At 40.5% G+C, this 19653-nt stretch overlaps 2 protein-coding genes across 6 annotated transcripts in view; one reads left to right on the top strand and one right to left on the bottom strand.

Moving 5' to 3' along the window:
• si:ch211-225b11.4 (thyroid adenoma-associated protein homolog) overlaps positions 1-19653 on the bottom strand; it is a 57772-nt gene that overhangs the window by 29373 nt on the left and 8746 nt on the right. For 4 of the 5 annotated variants that reach the window (XR_007193655.1, XM_048244622.1, XM_048244621.1 and 1 more), the window contains exons 3-10: positions 16007-16093; positions 15894-15921; positions 15648-15796; positions 12861-12983; positions 12664-12784; positions 6310-6452; positions 5893-5974; positions 5661-5797 (exon numbers count right to left, since the gene is read on the bottom strand). Coding sequence is in view for 4 of the 5 variants with exons in the window: in XM_048244622.1 (XP_048100579.1) it covers positions 5661-5797; positions 5893-5974; positions 6310-6452; positions 12664-12784; positions 12861-12983; positions 15648-15796; positions 15894-15921; positions 16007-16093 (870 nt within the window). In the remaining variant the exon portion in view is untranslated. Of the gene's footprint in view, positions 1-5660; positions 5798-5892; positions 5975-6309; positions 6453-12663; positions 12785-12860; positions 12984-15647; positions 15797-15893; positions 15922-16006; positions 16094-19653 lie in introns of those variants that run through there. The other variant, XM_048244625.1, reaches the window with a different exon arrangement.
• The window catches only part of tctn2 (tectonic family member 2), a 48268-nt gene continuing 43307 nt past the window's right edge, over positions 14693-19653 (top strand). The window contains exon 1 of the mRNA XM_048244628.1: positions 14693-14799. Coding sequence (XP_048100585.1) covers positions 14730-14799 — 70 coding nt within the window. The 5' untranslated portion in view covers positions 14693-14729. The remainder of the gene's footprint in view (positions 14800-19653) is intronic.

Below are 19653 nucleotides of genomic sequence, written 5' to 3' on the forward strand. Positions count from 1 at the left end.
ATACATAAGAAAAACATTTCAAGTTAACCATTAATGTCTGAAGTTAAGTGCAGTTGCTTACAAAATGCAGTAAAACTCTGGTCCAAAATTATTTGTCTTCCTCTGAGAACTCTCTCCTCCCTATCTGAGCAGTGGATACTAGGGCTGGGCGATAAATCGATTTTATCAATCAATTCAAATTTAATGTTCAGGTTGATTAATTTGAATGAAAATCAGTTTTCTCTTTAACTTCCACCCCTCTTTAACGCCTTCCCCTTGGACTCCGATAGTTCAGAGTTGGCTCACCGCTTCCCAGTTCCCACACACAAACTACATGGCAGCAAACAGGGAAGAGGTTGTTCCCAGGAGAGGCACAGTGTCATAAATTGTTTGAAAATTGGTTCGGTTTTGCGGCATCAGATCTAGAAAAACCAAAGCCTGCAAAATGCAAAACGACATATCCAACGTGACATATCCAACCAAGTCTTTTAGTTTTGTCTCATGTAAATAGTGCCGTGGGCAATTTATAAAAACCAATAGTGAGCTCTCTCTCTCTACCAAACAGGAACGGGCAAAGTGGTTACAAACAATAGTGAGCTCTCTCCAGCACCAAACAGGAACAGGCAAAGTGGTTACAAACAATAGTGAGCTCTCTCCAGCACCAAACAGGAACGGGCAAAGTGGCTACAGCTGCACTAACCTATACTGTATGATTATTTGTTATTTCCTTTCTTAGAAATCATTAGTATTCCACATGACAGAACAACTCAATAACCTGACCGAAAATACTGGACTTCTACGGATCTTGCTTGCTACATGATCTAATTGCTACGTGATCTAATTTGATGTCGTTATAGCTTACATAATACTGCAGGTTGAGGATGTCACACATGAAACAATGCTGTAGAAGCACGGAAATATGACTTTGATAGGCTATGAGTATTCAAGGACCTAGGGTAGGCCAGAGTGGTAGAGAAAACAGAGTGGCGACACTCCCATAAGAGTCTGTGGAAAAAAATGGCAGCGCTTTTCTTTGCCAGTTTTGGAACTTAAAACGGCCAATCACTTGGTCAGTAGTCAATGAGTTAATTGATTACGCCCTCCACAGGGTATATACAGCAATCCTTAAGTTAAATTTACTACTTTTTAATACCTTTTTTATTACCTTCAGATTTTTTTTTAAAACCATCACGACACTGAATTGCAAGTGTTAATCAGCGACCTTTCTATTATTTACACAGATTTTGACATGTATAACATACAAAAAAGAATAGATTTAGAGACTCACTGATGTTGACATATTGCACATATTTATTTCACTAAGTAAATAAGAATAAAACAAACTACATAAAATGTGCAATGGAGAGAATGGATAGTTCCAGCACACCGGCTGGCATTCACTGCAAGTTGATGCATTACAAACTGGCATCTGATGAACTGCTGATTCACAAACTGGCACCCACTACATGAACTGGTGAACTATTGTTTGCACGTGATGTACCCGGTTTTGTTTTTACCACACGTGAATGACTCAGAGTCGGGAAACATTTCTTTAAACAGCTCCGAAATTCCTTCATTGGAGTTCAATGAGTGGTGTTTAACTCATTGAGTGCCAAAAACGTAATATTACGTTTTTCCTTCCCATGCGTTGAGTGCCAAAAAACGTAATATTACGTTTTTAGCTCTTTTTTTTTAATTACGAAACTAGACACTCTAACACACCTTATATGTGATTTTGGCAACTTTGTGGTGAATGGAAATGAAATATATGACGATCGAAAACTTATGAAAACGCACAATCTGGACATTTTATCTGGACATTTTATCATAACTCGGTTGCCGCTTTGGGTCGAATCAGTGACGCTTGCACGTCAGCTCAAAACCAGGCCATTTTCGTGGGTCTATGGTGGCAGTCTCGCCAGGTTTCGCTGATCACTTCCCGGAAAGTTTACAGGCAACACTTCATATTTCATGAAAGACGTTTTATCTCCATTTCTAGAAAAAAAACAGCGATTTTGATGAAAACTAGCCACTGTTTAGCTTGAGATTTCTCAGGAACAAAGGTGTGTAGAAATACACGGTTTGCACCCACTGAGCGCTTAAAGTCTCACCTTTTAAACGAGCCATTGTATGTGTTCATAGCTATAACACAGAATATGCTGTGGCTGTACAAAAATCATCAACAATGGTCTAGATTGCTGGCACTCTAGGACAAAGCTTCCGAAAACAGCTTGGCATTCAATGAGTTAACCGCAGTGTTCAGACACCACAGAGCCTCCGCGCGGAGTATTGGTGTGGTGCCCATGGCCACCCGGAGGTCAGACGTTGCTGGAGCCGTAGCATGGTGGACAAGGGCGCAGGAGGCACGGGGGACGTGGGGGATATGTCCCACGCAGTTCTGAAGAGACAGCCGTCGTCCCCCTCACTTTTGATAAGGAAAAAAAGCCTTATAGGTACGCTAAATAAATAATAACCTATAGGGTTTGCGCTAACTATGTAAAACTCCCCATTAACAGCATCACATCACTAACCACAGCCATCTACAGTTTAAGACTGCACAATCTCATATTCACTCTGTTCGATATCCGAAGCCAATTTGTCTACTAACAACCACCATAAAATATTCCAGGCTACTTGCTTAGTGTAAATCCTCAAATTATGGCTGGGGTCTTTTGCAAAGCACAGCATCTTTATTTAAGGCAAGCTGGTAGGCTATTAGAGGCAGGCTTTTTTAATTTCTAACCTGCATTTAGACATGCGTTTCGTTTGGAGCGGCATACCGGTAGGTTATCAAAAACATTTTCGGTTTGGTTTTGGATTTAATTTACTTCTGGACTGTTTGATTATATTGCTAAATGTTTAGACTGATGGGCACTGAAATCTGGGAGATATTTGATGGTTCACGGTTATGTTTCATGCAGTTGAAAAAATGTCGGGATTGTGACATTGAAGTGAAACAAGCGCCGCTGTTTATTGCGAGACAAGGCAGCCATTCATTGTATGGGGTTGTGCTGTAGCCTAATAGGAAAATATTTACGTAGCCAAGTAACCTAAATTGAGTTATTGTTTAATTATGCATGATTTGGTACGTAGGCTGGAATGCCTTGAGTCGCGAAACAATTGTGTTTAAATGTAGTAGGCTACCCTAGGCTTCAGCCGGCAATTACCTCGAAAGGGGCGGCAAGAGAGTGAGCTTGAGAATGTGTGTTGGAGACCCATGGTAGGAAAACGATTTTTCTTTGCCAACCGTAGGCTATTAATCCAACCAACAATATAATAAAATATTTAGAAGAGGTGTTATTTCATTGACTTAAATCAAAACAATGTCTTCTAGTGCTGGTGGACTGATGGCAATTGTTGGTATATAGGAAATTGTTACCCCGTCTTGTAGGCCTATATGGGAACCTGCCATTATTTGTCCGACTATAAATAGAATCAATCCCGGGCATAATTTGAGGATTTATGGTAGCCTAGTCTCCTGCTCAACATGACATTAGCTGTTATGTTTATTGATAACAAACTCAACTAGCCTACTGATCAACTCGTTTTACTACCCTAACTAGCCTATAAAATACAAGTCTATACCCAACGTTTTTGTTCTAAGACATTTATTTCAAACATAATTTCAAGACACAAATTGGATATGTCAGTTACCTTGGTGCATACATCCAGAGCAGGCTACACCCCAGAGTGATGGACCTAGCGTTCTTACGCGTTCAGTGTGTATAAACAAGGTGAGAATTTAGTGGCATCACGTCTGCCTGTCACAGACGTGGGGAGCTCTTTGAAGCTTGGGATAATGTGGTACAGTTACTACAGTAACAGTATTTATTTTTTAATTTTATAAATGCTTTGTTTAAATGCTGTTGGAACAAATTGATTATAAAGTCAACTTTCTGTTGCAATTTTGCAATTCTGTGTGTTCTGGACTGGTATCTTGTTAAGCCAACATGTTCTAACGTTGCATAAATATTAACTGCAAACACATAGTGGAGAGTTGATTTGGTTTATACCAGACAATTTAAGTATAGGCCTAACTAGGCTATTTGATCATGTAGTCTATGTTTGGATAGGCATGATGATTCATTCATGGCTTAATAAAATATTAACATCCCATGTTGCTTTTAGAGTTTTCTACCATTGGCCCAAATAGTGTGAAATAAATCTAAAATAAATAAATAAAAGTAGAATTGCACATAGCAAGAAGCTGGTCTGAGGGCAGATCTGGCGTTGTGCTCATCTCACAGTTTTGACTATTTTTTCAAAAAATATTTTGAAAACAATCAATGGTATTATCTGAATATTCTGGCAAGTTTATAGTCGAAAGTGGACCAGAGGTAGCGATCCGATATCTGGAAATCTGATCTCACTATGGGTTTGTGTTCACAATTTGGTCCCCCTCACTTTCAAAATATCTCCTGCGCCCCTGGTGGTGGAGGTGCCGCTGCACAGACTGCTGAGAGTGGTAGAATTAACTGCTTTCTCCGAGCACGCATTCCATTTTTATGTTTAGTGGATTGCATATGCGACCGAAGTGCGTTAGCTCCCATCCAGTTGACATTGATTGACACACCACAACAATAAGCCTGCCTGTTATTCCCTACTACAGGCCTGAGCCAGTCCTTAAACACTGGGTCGTTCACCCAGCTATCAGAACACTTGCATTTTCCCATGAAGACGACAATGGTTGTCCAGTCGTTGAAGATATGCCTTGAAGCAAGTCTAAAATAAAACGTAAGCCAGCCACTTCTGTTGAGCGCGCAGTGTTCTGAGATGATGCCGAACGACCACTAAATATGACGTCAGCATCAAACATAAGTTGAGACAGAGACGAAAGATCTTTGATTATGAGCCCAGATTTGCTAAAGCCCACATTTAAACGAACTAACGCGAACTTAAGCAGATAGAATTTCAATCAGAATAGGACACCTGATAGTCTGAAAAAATAATACCTAATTTGGAAAAAATACTACCTCTAAGACCACATTTAACACTTTTAATGGCCATAAATTTGACAATTTTGATTTATCACTTTTTATTACTTTTTAAAACCCCGCGGACACCCTGCCTCCAGCATCCAGAAATACATCCCACCCTCCTGTGATTCAGCCATTCAGCAGTTTTTGTGGAACTTTTGATCGCATGGCGGCGACATCAAAGAGTGTCACAACTCTCTCTTTCTATGGCTCTGGGGTAGGCTATATGGGTATACAAGTTGGCAACTTTTGGCTTCTCAACTCTCAATCACTTCTGACCCTCCACATATTCCAGTTATCTGTCCCTCCTTTCTTCCTCACATATTCAGATTCTCCTCCTCCCCATCTACCTAACTTGACATCACAGCCATTCATTGTTTGGTACTAGCCTCACTCCTGGTCTATTTATGCCACCCAACTTTGAGCCTTAATTAGGCTCATTGAACTAGCTGTACATGTTATTTCACACCTCATTGGACTTTTATCAAAATCATGTTGGATGTTTATTTATTTACTGCACACACTTCACAACATTTGATTTATCAATTTACATACATTTCATATTTTGTGTATTTTTTATTATATCTCTCTACAAGATCTCACAAATTGATGCTCTGGGACAAGTGAAACATTTTGAATTTAATTGAATTGAAAAAGCAGAGGATCAATTCCTGGAATCCCTGGATTAAAAAAAATCATACTCACTGGAGACTCTGCATTTTTCCATATGATTTCAATGACTTGGTGCTGAAGACTTGAGTCTTGTCCCAGCAGTGGCACACTGCTCATCTCCAATATAGATGGCTGACACTCTTTTAGGCATTTTAGCCAAAGGGTAAACACTAAAATCAACAAAACATTAAGCACATCGTATGGGTCAATAAAAATAATGTACAAATAATGATAATACAATGAACGAACTTTAACACAAAAATACCTTGGAATGCATAGTAATGATCTTCTAATGACTCTTCACAGAGAGCAGAAACAACAGGGAACATATCCAGGAGAAGGCAAGTCTAGGACACAAACACATGTACTTGCATACACACACACAAAGAAAACCTCATAAAAACAACCATGGCAAGAGGAGGTGTGTAGTGTAGACTTCTGACCCAGCACACAAGCTGGTGAAAATAAAGTCACAATGACACAAATAATGTAAATCTTGTGTCATAAATTTAAAAATCTGATATTTACAACCATGCTTTACAAACTGGGCAATGGGGTAATCGGACTAATTATCTATCCACTGACATGTTCTAATCAGGTGATCAAGTAAAAAAATACATTAATGACCTCCTACTCCACCAATACCATCCTGCCCCACCACTTAATACCCTGATAAACCTACCCTGTTATGATCAAGGTCATAGGCAAGAATGTCCTTTCTGCAGGCAGTCAGTAAACCTCGGCTCAAAGCCAGTCTCTCCAATCTATCCTTGGTTCTGCAATGACATTGTACCTGAAGTTCTCCCAGAGTCAGCTTCCAGGGTTCTAAGAGACAAAGAAACTAATCATAATAGGCATTCAAACAATACAAAGTCAATCTCTGATGCCATCAATCAGCAGATGCGGTACCGTCACATCGGTGTGACAGGAATGTTGGAAATTAAACGTTCTAAAGAATATCTGGGTTCATTGACTTCAATATGGAATTTTGGAAACTTACATTGTTGCGGAACAGAACACTATAACGTTACAGCATGTCAATTACTTCTACTCGTGGAAGTGGATAACATTAGCCAAACGTGAAGATTACTATTAGATAATTAGCCCTGATTGTTTGCTCCTTCAGTCCCAATGAATTATGAAATGTATTTTTCAAGACCCAGAGGAGAAAACATCCGTTACATTTAAAGTTGCAAACCTAGAAAACATGTTGGGAAACTAAACACTCTGACCAGCGTCATTAACTTAATTATTAGCTATCCCGCGATCAACCACCGGTTTCAACCAGTGTTGATGTGGCAGCTGAAGCAGAGTCAAGAAAAAATAACTAATGAAAAGATGTAGGAGAGGAGAAAGAGAAAAGCTGCTAATATGCTACTGTGGAGAGCCAACTAGTGCAGATACAAGCAGAGATGAAGACAAACCTTTAAACATGACAGAAGTAGAATTCTAAAGAAATTACAACCAGGGTAAGAATTTCACGGCGGCCACAACGCGTCGTTGCCCCTTGCGTTGGCCGTGATGCCCCCTTAAAAATCAGAGGTTTACAGGCCACTGTGGCCTTGGTGCCCCCCTTCTTTCAATATTCTGCATTCTTCTCAGTTGAACTACTGGAAAAGTAGCATACTCATAACACAGACATCACAAGTATCACATCACATGAAAGACCTTTTTCCCAGCTTTTAAACGATGTTAGCCGCTAATTGCTGTGGTGAACGGTTCGAGAAAAGTAAATAATATGATTAAATTTAATCATAAATTCTACATAAGATTCTGCGCCCATCTCCCTACCCATTCATCTCGGTGGAATACTTCACGAACCCTTGGTTCAACACATGACAAACCATATATCTGAATAAACAGCAGACCTTACCGAACACAAAGTTGTAAAGCAGTCCCCTATACAGTTAGCCATTCCAGAGTAATCCGGTTTTGAATTTGCTGCAAATATCGACATGCATGTCTCCAAATGTGGGCTTTAAGTTTCACAATGAGTTTAAATTGTTCTACATGATTTCATAACAGGCCAAATACAAAATAAATGTTACAAATATCGCCTAGATATCGGTAAATATTAAAATCAGAGGATGTACAGCTGACTTAGTTTGTGAAAGTAGCCTTAATGATCACAAAATGTTCAGGCCAAATATAAAATAAATGTTAAATATAGCCTAGTTATCTGTACATATTAGATAATCAGATGATTTACAGTTCTATGTAATATGTCATGTTTCATGTTATTGTAATGTGACATACAGTGAGGCAGGTCTACTGCTGTGAATAGGCTAAATACTAGGCTAAAATGAAAAACTTTTGATCATTTTTACAGCCTACTACTGTATAGTTAACTTTGGCCTTGGTGCCCTGACATGTGGCCTTTGTGCCCCCCACCAAATATGCCCAACTGAAGGCCAAGTGGCATTGCCCCTAAAATGGTGAAGTTCCAAGCCTGTTTACAACTCTTGTGCCCCCCACCCCACTATCACCGAGCATCCTCTCATCGAGTTTGTGCTCGTCAGTGCACACCAGACTGTAATTGACAGTCAGATCTCACACAGCCCTGCTTTGATTGGACCAGAAGAACCTGGAGCTGTGGATTTTTGCAAAACAAATAACAAGCTCTTAGCCTGGCGAGCCAGACCCACATTAAAATGTAGGGTCTGGGCACTCACCGTTCGCAGTGCTCAGTCCGAGGGGCGGGATAATCAGTTATCTTTCGAGTTGCTAGTTCAAACGTTTGCCAACATAATAAAAGCTTAACTCGTGTCACACTGTTTGCCAGCAGCAACATCCATCTTATTTGTTTTCAAGTAGCAGGGAATTCAAGCCAAACCGTTGCAACTCTGCCATCAATCATTATGTTAAGCCCACCAAACGACTCTATACACGATTTCAATGGCCTGATTAAGTTTCGATTTCTGGAGCTCACAAGCCAACGGAGAGTTGCTAGACTAGCCCTGGCAGCAAATGTAATTTGCTGCCACTAGGGGCGCGTCTAGATTTCTAGGCTAACAGGCTCTAGGTGGAGGTAGAAGTGCGGGGTTTTTTCTAAAACCGGCTGATTTATGTTGTTCTGTCGGTGCATAGTGTCGGTTTCAGTGAATATGATCAAAAAAATCTTGTCAACTGAAGCTTTAAGCTTTTTTTAAGTTAAAAAGTTTGAGTTTGTTAAGCAAAAGTTTGAACTAACCAACTAGCTCCGCTGGTGTGAAAACACATGGAACTCATGAGTTGTAGCGCTACCCTATTGCGTGCAGAGTTAATTTGACAACGTTAAAAGACAACCAATTATCCCGCCCCTCGGACTGAGCACTGCGAATGGTGAGTCACCAGACCCTACATCTTGATGTGGGTCTGGCTCGTCAGGCTAGAGCCCGACAGCAGTAGAAAGGTGATTTTGTGAACAGAAAAACTATATTTATCTTACACAAGTCCTTTGACCGAAATGTAAGTGTCATAAGAGTGACAGGCTCAAACAGCGCATATTTCATAAAAAACGCTGTCTTCTAAAAAAAACAGGGATTTTGATGAAAACTAGCCACTGTTTAGCTTGGGATTTCTCAGGAACTGAATTGAAATAAACAGTTTGTACCCACTGAGAGCTGAAAGTCTCACCTTTCAAACGAGCCATAGTATGTGTCCATAGCTATAACAGAATACGCTGTGGCTCTACAAAAATAGTCAACAATGATCTAGATTGCTGGCACACTGAGCTAAAGCTTCCAAAAACAATGCAGCATTCAAAGTGTTAATGTGCAGACAGTAAAACAGTTCTTGTGTTTTGTGGTCTACTGTGGTGGTGCTTATTGTACAGTCTGACAGCGGCAAGAAGAAGTGTCTGTAGACCATGCAAGCAAAATGGCCTTATATCAGCTGCAATGAAAACGCCAATGTCTGCTGTTATTGCTGTGGCTCTAGCACTTGACTGCAGCAGTTGTGGTGCAAAGGCATTTGTCAGAGTTGTCTGGCCTTTCAGAGTTTTTTTCACAGCCGCATCAGTTATTAGTATAGAGCTGTAAAGGGTTCTGTAGGTGTGTATATTCTTACAGTGTTTGCAAATTGTTTGCGTCTTGTCTGTCACCGTTAATAGTTTCCACCAGGTACCCAAAATGCTGCCACACAGTTCATTTAACTCGTGTCATGCTGTTCGCCAACAGCAACATCCATCTTCTTTGTTTTCAAGTAGCAGGGAATTCACGCCGAACCGTTGCCACTCTGCCATCAATCATTATGTTAAGTCCACCTACCGACTCTAATCACATTGTGTGATGTGATTGGCCTTATTGAAGTTTAATTTTTCCAGCTCGCAAGCCAATGGAGAGTTGCTAGACTACCCTGGCAAATTACATTTGCTGCCACTAGGGTGCGACTAGATTTCTATACTAGTCGGGCTCCATAATTCCTCCTCCTCTTGGTCGGTAACGTCTGTGTCGCTATCACCGACATATTCGGCACTCTGGCAAGGACGTGCCCTCTTGCAAACGCGACTCGGCCTATCACCCACTCCGCCCGTGGTGGAGATGGAACTCCCTCCTCAGCACGGTGATCAGTTAGGCCTACTCTTTCTAATGTTTTTGACCTGGCGTGTGGTGCCCTAACGAGACCTGGCAAGACTGCCACTTAGTGATAAACCCACGAAAATAAATGGCCTGGTTTTGACTTGACGTGCATGTGTCACTGATTCGACCCAAAACGGCAACCAGCCGAGTTATGATAAAATGTCCAGATAAATCGTCATCTATTTCAGTTCTGTTCATGATAGAGTTCCCGAAATCGCACGAAACTTAGCTTTTTTTCCCGAAAAAAAGCTAAAAACAAAATATAGCTGCAAGCAGCAATGAGGGGGCCAAGCAGATGGCCAGAGTAACCATGGCAACGAAATGCTGTTAGCTCAATGCTGCAATCAGACGTATGGCCATAAGCTGTCAAAGCAAGTTTCACGTCTAGCACGTCAAAAGTTACAAGGCAAAATGCAAAATACAAGGCATTTTTGCTAATTGCAGTGACCCTAGAGGTCAAAGGTCACAAAATTTATTCGGCATTCACCTGATGGGGTCATGAGTCCATGTACCAAGTTTGGTTTTGATGCATGCAACGATTGCTGAGATATGAGCTCACTTCCTGTTTGGCGGCCATACAAATTCCGATTGGATGTGACGGGCTTAACGCTTCTATCAATTGTTACAGAAATAAATGAAGTGACAAGGCATGGTCTGAAGATGGTCTGTGCCAATTTTGGTGAAGATCAGATGAAATTTGTGACCTGTCGCGAAATTGTTGGTGTTTTGATCAAATCAAATATGGCGGCCGAATAAATTATATTGATGTGACAAGTTGCCCTCAGTTGACCTAAGGACCTTTCACAGTATTACCAGACACCACTAGTACAATTTAATTCTAAGCACAGCAGCAGCTACAGGCCAAAAGGCATGTTTGTGAATTACAGCTCCCCCTAGAGGTCAAAGGTCACCGAATTTATTGAGGGTCCTCCTGATGGGGTCATGAGTCAATGTACCAAGTTTGGTTTTGATACATGCAAGGGTTGCTGAGATATGAGCTCACTTCCTGTTTGGCGGCTTCACCACATTTTGATTTTGATTGGCTTTTACGGGCGAACGGTAATACTTCCGAAGACAAAAAGTGATAACTTTTGTGAGGCTTGGTCTGAAGATGATCTGTGTCAAATTTGGTGGGAATCAGAGAAAGTATGTGACCCCTGATACATTTTAAGTGTTTTTGATGAAATCCAAAATGGTGGAAAATCCATCATGGCGGAAAATGACGTCATAGGGTGCGTTGAACTTGGCTTGGTCCAAGGATTCCAACAATACCTGACTTTTGAAAATCGGACCAACAGGTCAAGTTACGTGCATGAACGCACGTCCAACTTTGGCCTGTTGGTGGCGCTAGAGGGTTCGAGTTGCAGAGATTAAACTTGGGGACATTAATCATGGGACCGTCCCCAATCAGTGTGCCAAATTTCCCAACTTTTTACCATACGGTTCTATGGGCTGCCATAGACTCCCATTGCATATAATAATAATAATAATAATAGGAAAACGTAGAAACACAATGAGGTCCTCGCAGCTTCGCAGCTTGGCCCCCAAATATTGCGATTTTGGCACTCAACGCATGGGAACAAAAAACACAATATTGCGTTTTGGGCACTTTTTTTTTGGCAAGTAGTTCTACTCATACTACTTGTGCACGTAGGCTATGGAAGATTGGTCAAATCTAGCAAGTAGGAAAGTTTAAGTGAATGACGTGAAAGTGAAAGTAAGACATTCGAAAGGCCAACGAAAGTTGAGGTTGCTTTTGGTAGTACAAATACTTTCACCACAAAAACTGGTGCTCTAAATAGCGATTTTGTTGTCTTTGAAAGGTTCTCTTATTGACGCATTGAACTGCAATTTGGATTAACACCTGCTTTTACAAGGCGGAAGTATTTAGGCGCGCAGAATAGGCGGCGCTTTCAGGAGCAGTTTTGTACATACCGCGAATACATAATTAGGCTCTTTACTCTTCCCCTCCCATCTTTTTACGCTAAACTCCCACTTTCCCCTGGATCCTCCCATGAATGCATATGCATGGCATGACAAACGCAATCTGCCACTTTCAGGTCCCGCGACAAGCAGTTCGCGTTTTTACATCATTGCGGCCTGTTTGTACATCCCTCCTAATGATTTTACACGCACATTGCGAAACAAATACGCCTGAAGTGGGCGCAAAAGCGTTAGTACATCTGGCCCTCAATGTGTTAATGCACTTCAACCGTGCATTTTTTTTTTTTTAGTAATTCAGTATTTCCTAGTATTTTAGGTATTACATATTTTTTTATAGATTCACCATACCTGTATACAGTAGTGGAACCCCCACTGTTGTTGTATTTGTACATTTTTTATCATTTTAATGTTATGTAATGTTTATTGATATCATTGTACATTACTTTGGACAAAAGTGTCTGCTAAGAACTATAAACATAAACATAGCATTATTCTACTAATACAATTGTGAAAATTACTAAGATATGGGTCACCTGGTCTGGTGAATTGAAGGAGAGACCATGCAGCCATCCTTCCAACTTTTTCCTCTGGAGCAGTGTTAATAAGCATGGCCACTGCAGTGCCTGCCAAAAGTCGCGTATCTTTGTTGATACTCTGTTCATAAAGAGAGGGCATTTGTGTGAAATTGATAATCATGTGTTAATACATAGTTGACAGGCAAAGGACCTACCCATCCAAGAATGATGTCCATGAGAAACCCCAAAATGCTTGTCAAAACTGGATTAGATTGTTCTGTCCCAAACACCATAGATGACACTTCTTTGGGCAATATCTGAAAAATCTGAAGACACACCTGAAAGCAAACCGTACATGTGGATGTAAATTCTTCACAACAGTGTCTTGTTGTAATCATGGATTGCTTTTCAAGCATCATAAAAGGTAATCTAAAGTTTTTCCAGGTGCCTCACATGGATGAAGGAACCACACCTCTCTTAAAGGTGCAGTCAGCAATCATACGCGATTACAAACCCATAACATTTTTGTCACATTCAGCAATCACCTCCTCACCATCCGCTAGCTGCCTATTCTGTGAGTACACTACAGTATGTAAAAAAGGGTGTCTGTAGGCAGCCAATTAAGATATAATCCTGTATACTAATAATTAAAAATGGTTAATGCGTTGATGATTGTCGAAGACTTCTCATTCTTCTAGCTTCTCGTTACACTGCCACCTAGATGTTTGGCATGCTCTTGACGGCATATATACATGGGTTAGTGTAAACAAACGTTTTTCTGAAAACTGTTTTTTTTAAAACGGAGAGGGTGAAATGTCCGCTTATGAAAGTAGCCGACCACGTGTGAACATAGCCTAACAACGTAGCCTATTGTGAAGTCAAACTACCGGTTTAGAAAATGTTTGGGTTTTAGGGAAGATAAAAGATAGACATAGAAATCACAGGTGCCTAATCAAACTCCATACGGGAAAAGAAGCAAAAAAGGCAGCGGTAAAAGTTTGCTGGAAGACTTACCACTGCGGACATCTGTGGAAATATTGTGCAGAAGTAACTAAGGGCGCATTCACACTAGACCGTTTGGTCCAGACCAGAGTTTGTTTGATTTTTGCTAATGTGAATGCAGTCTACTGAACCCAGGTGCAGACCAGGGTCCGCTAGAAAACGGAGGTCTAGGTTACGATTTATTAGAACTCCTGTGCAGTTCGAATGCTACCGCATTTTCCGGACTATAAGTCACACTTTTTTTTCATAGTTTGGCTGGTGACTTATATATCAAAATATATATATAATTTAACATGATTTCAAATGTTAATTCAAACTGTCTGACATGAACCAAGGAGTAAACATTACCATCTACAGCCGCGAGAGGATGCTCTAGGCTTGTGGAATGCAGAGCCGTATACAGTGTTGGGGTCGTAACTCAAAATAAGTAACAAGTTACAAGTCACTGAAATTACTTTACTCGTTAGTCATTTTGGAAAGTAACTTCACTTTTGAGTTGGTCTCTAACAGGGTGCAACATTCAAAGAATTCAAGTTCGGCACTAGTCAGCCAAAAGTAGCCTAGTTGGCCTACTTTCACGCCTAGCAATAGCCTATACTGTATTAATTTGGCCACCTTTGCTAAATTTACCTTTTGTTTAGTTTTATTTTACCGTCATGTGGGTGTGCTTTAACATCAGTAAAGCTTTGGGCTTCATTCAGCATTTTGTTCTTCCATCGGAAATGACTCCTCCATATTTGCTGTCAGCAACCTTTCTGTTTTTGTTGTTTAGAAAAAAGTTTTATACTATGGCCTTCATTGAATCACATTAGACCATTAGCATCTCGCTGCAGCTCAACCTAGTTGCTGGAAGTTAGCCTACAGGGACTATTTTCAGGTGCTGCATGATATCATTGTGCTGCTGCGCCCATGGTCTTCCTTGATTATTATGAGAGTATTGTTCCATGTCAAATCAGCCTAGAAAATCGGCACGTTTCATTTTCCGTTGGTCTTATTACACTTTCAAACTTTATTACTGGAAATCTTAGTCACTTTTAAACGTGATGCTAGCAGGCGAGATGGTAATGGTCTAATCCAATTCAATGATCTGTGCTAGGCTGGAGCTAAACGTGGTATCGCCAGACTCAGAACGGCTGGATGAACTGGAGAAAGGTAAAACTTTATTTTAAGGGGGTGCTTAGTGACATCACTCGCCAAGCAAACAATGTTTAAAAAAATGCACAATGTGCACAAAAGATACACAAACAATTCTAACCATTTTGGAGTCATTTGGGTGTTAATGGGGTGCTGAGTGATGTCAATCCTCAACTAAAAAGTGCTACAGTGTAAATAACATAAGAAACAATGATGCACAAATGTTTATTTTGACTGCACAAACAGTGGGTGCTTAGTGAACCCAGGTCACAAAACAAGTTAATGTTTAATTTCTTTTAGACCGTTTGTGCAAAAACATGCACAAACAAATCAGAATAATTGTATCAATGTTTTCATTATATGGGGTGCCAACTTCACAGGGGTCACACTTAGCCATCTGCATCAAATTCAAGTGACTAATGCTTGTCTACAAAGTGATTGCTGGGTCTGCTACCACTTACTTAAAAGCTGTCATGGAGGCTTGTTACCCCTTATCGGCCACATTCAAATGACGGTGGTCACTTTCACACTCTATAGGTAGGCAACTTGTGCGCTATTTTATAGTTACCCCTACCCCCTCCCCTTCCAAAATCTCTGTGTGAAACCTTCACAGCAACCTGACACCTGCACAAAATAGAGAGGACGCCCACTCCTGTCTACACAGTGACCTGATATAATCGATGTGAAGAGCAAATGACAGCAAACCGATTCACACAAATGAAAGGTCACAAATGTTCCTGTTATTTTTTGCAAAAAGAAAGATGCTGCGACCACCCATTTCGCCTATATGAACAACCATGCCTGCATATCATAGAAATGTCAATCTCTAAAAATCAGCAAGTAGATTGCATAGTAAAATTTCATACCTTGACAGCCTGGTAACACAAAGTTTCATTTCTTAAAACATCCTCTTCTTGAGAAGACACAAAGACTTCAGCAACTTTAGCAAGTACAGAATGGCTCTCTCGTCTTAAAATTCCTTGGCCAAGAGTGCTGCTTTCCAGGAACATAGACACTGTACAAGCAATTATATAAAAACATGAAATAAAATGGAATGAAATGGAAAATGCAGTATTTATATAATGCCCATGTTCTATATTTATCTGACACACCTAACTGGAGATCTCCAATTGACATTATCTGAAAAAGAGAACATAAAACATTTTTACTGCCTTGATTAAGACCATTGTTCCTTCATATGGTTTAACCTGACAATACATCTTACCTGGTCGCTGTGCATTAAAGTATTAATGTGTAGCTGAATTTCTTCATAAACAATATCTGAATTCATTTCACCAATGAACTGGACCATCTACAGCAAGCAAAAATGGGACAAATTATGGACAATCTGCATTTTGAATTTCCCCTAGGGATCAATAAAGTATCTATCTATCTATCTATCTATCTATCTATTTCACATCTAACAAATATTGATTAATACTTCATTTATACATACAGACAGTTACAATGTTGTAACAAGGCTGTGATGAAAACAAATTTCAATATAACAAAAGGATGTAGTGCAGCGTTTCTCAAACTGTGGGTCGCGGAGACATGCCAGGTGCGAACTGACGTGAAAAACAGGATTAAAAAACAAAAAAAACAATTACCTGTAGCCTAGGCGCCCTATGCGCAATGGACGCACTGTGTTATTCATAGAGAAGCGTTCGCATCAAGGCAGCTTAGTCCCGACCTGAATGAGATTTTGAACGAGGTTGTGAGACTGGCGAATTTCATTAAGACCTGGCCCTTAAAAGCGCATCTGTTCTCCGCACTTTGGCCTATCTTAGCGATATATTTGGAAAGATTACTGCATTCGCCAAAAACCTTGAGGTATGGGACAGGCACCTCGATCGAGACAGTATTGATGCCTTTGAGAATCTGAGTGAAATCACTGAAACGTCTGATTCGGGAGCCACTCTTGTGATCCCATGTATTAAACAGCACATCACATCCCTGCAAAGTTTATTTCAAAAATATTTCCCAACCAGCAGTGCTCAGTATGACCGGATTATGATCCATTTAATGCAGCAGGTTGGTATTTTATTGAATATATTGTACAATGCTGTGAAATATTGGCCTATGCTTGCTAATACGGTATGTTGCTGGAAAACAGAAATATGTGTGTTTAACTTACAATGCCACATTATGCATTTATTTATATTATATCTGCAGCACCAGCTGATTTTAACTCTGCTGAAGAGGATATATTTAGAACTTTATTTCAATAAATTTGACAATTTTAAGCTTGACCTACCACTTTCTTAGAGCGATGAGGGACAGGTGGGGCTTGAAAATGCCCCCTTGATCAAAGTGGGGAATGAAAGAAAAAGTTTGACCTCCACTGATGTAGTGACATACACCACCGGTCGAAAGTTTTGATGGATATTTCTTTTTTTTACTATTGTTATGTAATGGATGCCAGCTAGCTTAGCTGTGCTTGCGGAACGTTGGTAAACCTCACGCCCCGACGCCTCAAGAGTGCTGCTGGCATGCAAGCCAGTAGCCTGGGCTATTGGCTCAATTGTTAGCACGCTCGCCTCCCGATCCGAGGTGCTGCTGTTCACTGGTTCGAGTCCGGGCGTGTGCAGGGCTGAATCGCGCAGGTTCAACACAACGCAGGTTACATTAGTGCCGTGACCCGGATCGGGAGTGAGGTTTAGGGGGGTGAGTATAACGGATTAGGGCTGGGACAATGCGTCGACGTAATCGATGACGTCGATGCAAAAAATACGTCGACGCAAAATATGAGCGTCGATTCGTCAAGCATAACGTGTGCTGCTAAATATTTTTAATTTTACACCTTCAGTGTTTTCCATACGTTGACTAATCTGTGGCTGGGCACCACGAAATCAAAACCGGCCACCACACATTGATGTTCTATGTTGTAGGCCTACTATTTAAATTAAAGATACAGTGGGCATCGCTTTCAAATGACCACTTAATTCGCGCATTACGAGGCGTGAAGCTGCGGGAAGCTTTAATACCACTTTCAGCCACTGTGCGTCACTCTGCCACTGTACATCGCTCTGCCTGCCGCCCCTTCTGAAAAAGCAGGATCTACCATTAAACATAATTGTTGCCGAGTAATCCCAGCCTACTTAATTCAATAACAAAATGTAGTCAATTGACTGCTTGACATGTCATTTTTATTTTTCTGTACAATAAACAAATACATCTGCTTTATGCCGCAGAATTAGGCTACATTCATATTTGGCTAACTTCTGCAGATGCGCAAAGACGATATGAGTCTGTTGCATTTCGTTAGATGTCCGAGTCACGCATAATGTTTGAAAACCACTGGCTCGTAATCACAATAATTTAACACACGACAATAGGGTAGACTACCGTCGGAGATGCTGACTTGAATAGGCCTCGGGATAACACGTTATCTCCACTATCATCAGTCAATGCCCCCTTGATAAAAGTGGGGAATGAAAGAAAAAGTTTGAGAACCACTGGCTTAACAAGTTACCTGCAGTCCAGAACACACAGAATATTGCAACAGAAAGTTGCCTTTATAATCAACTACTATTTGTTCCAACAGCATTCAAACAAAGCCTTTATAAAAGTGAAAAAAAAAAATATTCCATAAGAAGTAAAATAAAATACTGTTACTGTAACTGTATCCCAAGCTTCAGCTCCCCACGTCTGTGACAGGCAGACGTGACACCGCTAAATTCTCAGCTTGTTTATACCCTACCCCACACTGAACGCGTAAGACCGCTAGCTAGGCCCATTACTGTGGGGTGCGGTAGCCTACTCTCTGGGATTTAAGTCAAGCAATATAACCATACAAATGTTTCAAAATGAGTAATTTCGGCTTTGTCTGAACTGGCCATTGTAGGCTACGTAAAAAATAAACAAGTAGGCCTAGGCCTATCCCCTATCCAATGATATCGGCAAATGTTTGTTTTCCAAAGTAAGAATTTCACTTCACCATGCACCTTCGACAATGAATAGCTCATTACACGTATGTTACTGTTGAACGTAGGCCTAACTGGTATCATTACAAACATTATTATGTGTCCTAAAAACTGGCATTTTATGGCATTGTGTCATGTAAGGTCGTTGCAAAATCTAGAGAAATGTGTGAGGTGGTCAACATTGGGTTAGACACCAGGGGCCATATTCACAAAGCCTTTTATCTTACCACTAGGAGTAGGCTACTCCTAAATAGCAATAAAAGATTTTAGCTAGGAGTTTCTCTTATTAAGTTATTCACAAAGCCTTTCAGACCTAGCCTAGGCTACTCTTAGTAAGGAAAAATGACAACTCCTGAACAGATTCTGGAGCTGAGCGCTCTAGAATCTTTGACTAAGAGTGAGTGAGTCTTCATTGCTATGGATGACGTTATTACTCATGCACGAGCTTGACTGAAGTGACCACCTTGATTGGCTGATGATTATAACGCGGGAAAGATTCCAAACACCTCCCTTACGATGAGTGGCAGGTGACAGGTCTGAGAATGTGTGTGCTACACAAGGGCGGAAGATGATAAATAACTGAATAAAAAGGCCTAGCCTAAATGAATCAAGAGTAAGGCAAAACAAATAGCCTAGTAGCCTAATGAAACATATGGATTGATGTAGTATCTTTGTAACATTATTAAATTAGCCTAATCTGTTACTATGCCTACGTTTGCAAAAGAGAACATTTTAATTTGATTCACAATAATGTTACATTTCATTTACATGTTGACAATGAGTAGCCTAGTTTTGGTTGTTGTTGGTGGCGTTATTGCATGTTAGTTATGCCTACAATGCAAAATTGCTTCCTCACGATTGCAAGCTCCTGTAGCCGCATAGGATTTCAAAACAGGCGAAATGCCACAAAACCGGTTTGTGAATAGGTCTGTGAGTTAGGAGTGTA

This window comes from Alosa alosa, chromosome 5 (genome assembly GCF_017589495.1).
Source record: "Alosa alosa isolate M-15738 ecotype Scorff River chromosome 5, AALO_Geno_1.1, whole genome shotgun sequence".
Classification (NCBI taxonomy): Eukaryota; Metazoa; Chordata; class Actinopteri; order Clupeiformes; family Clupeidae; genus Alosa; species Alosa alosa.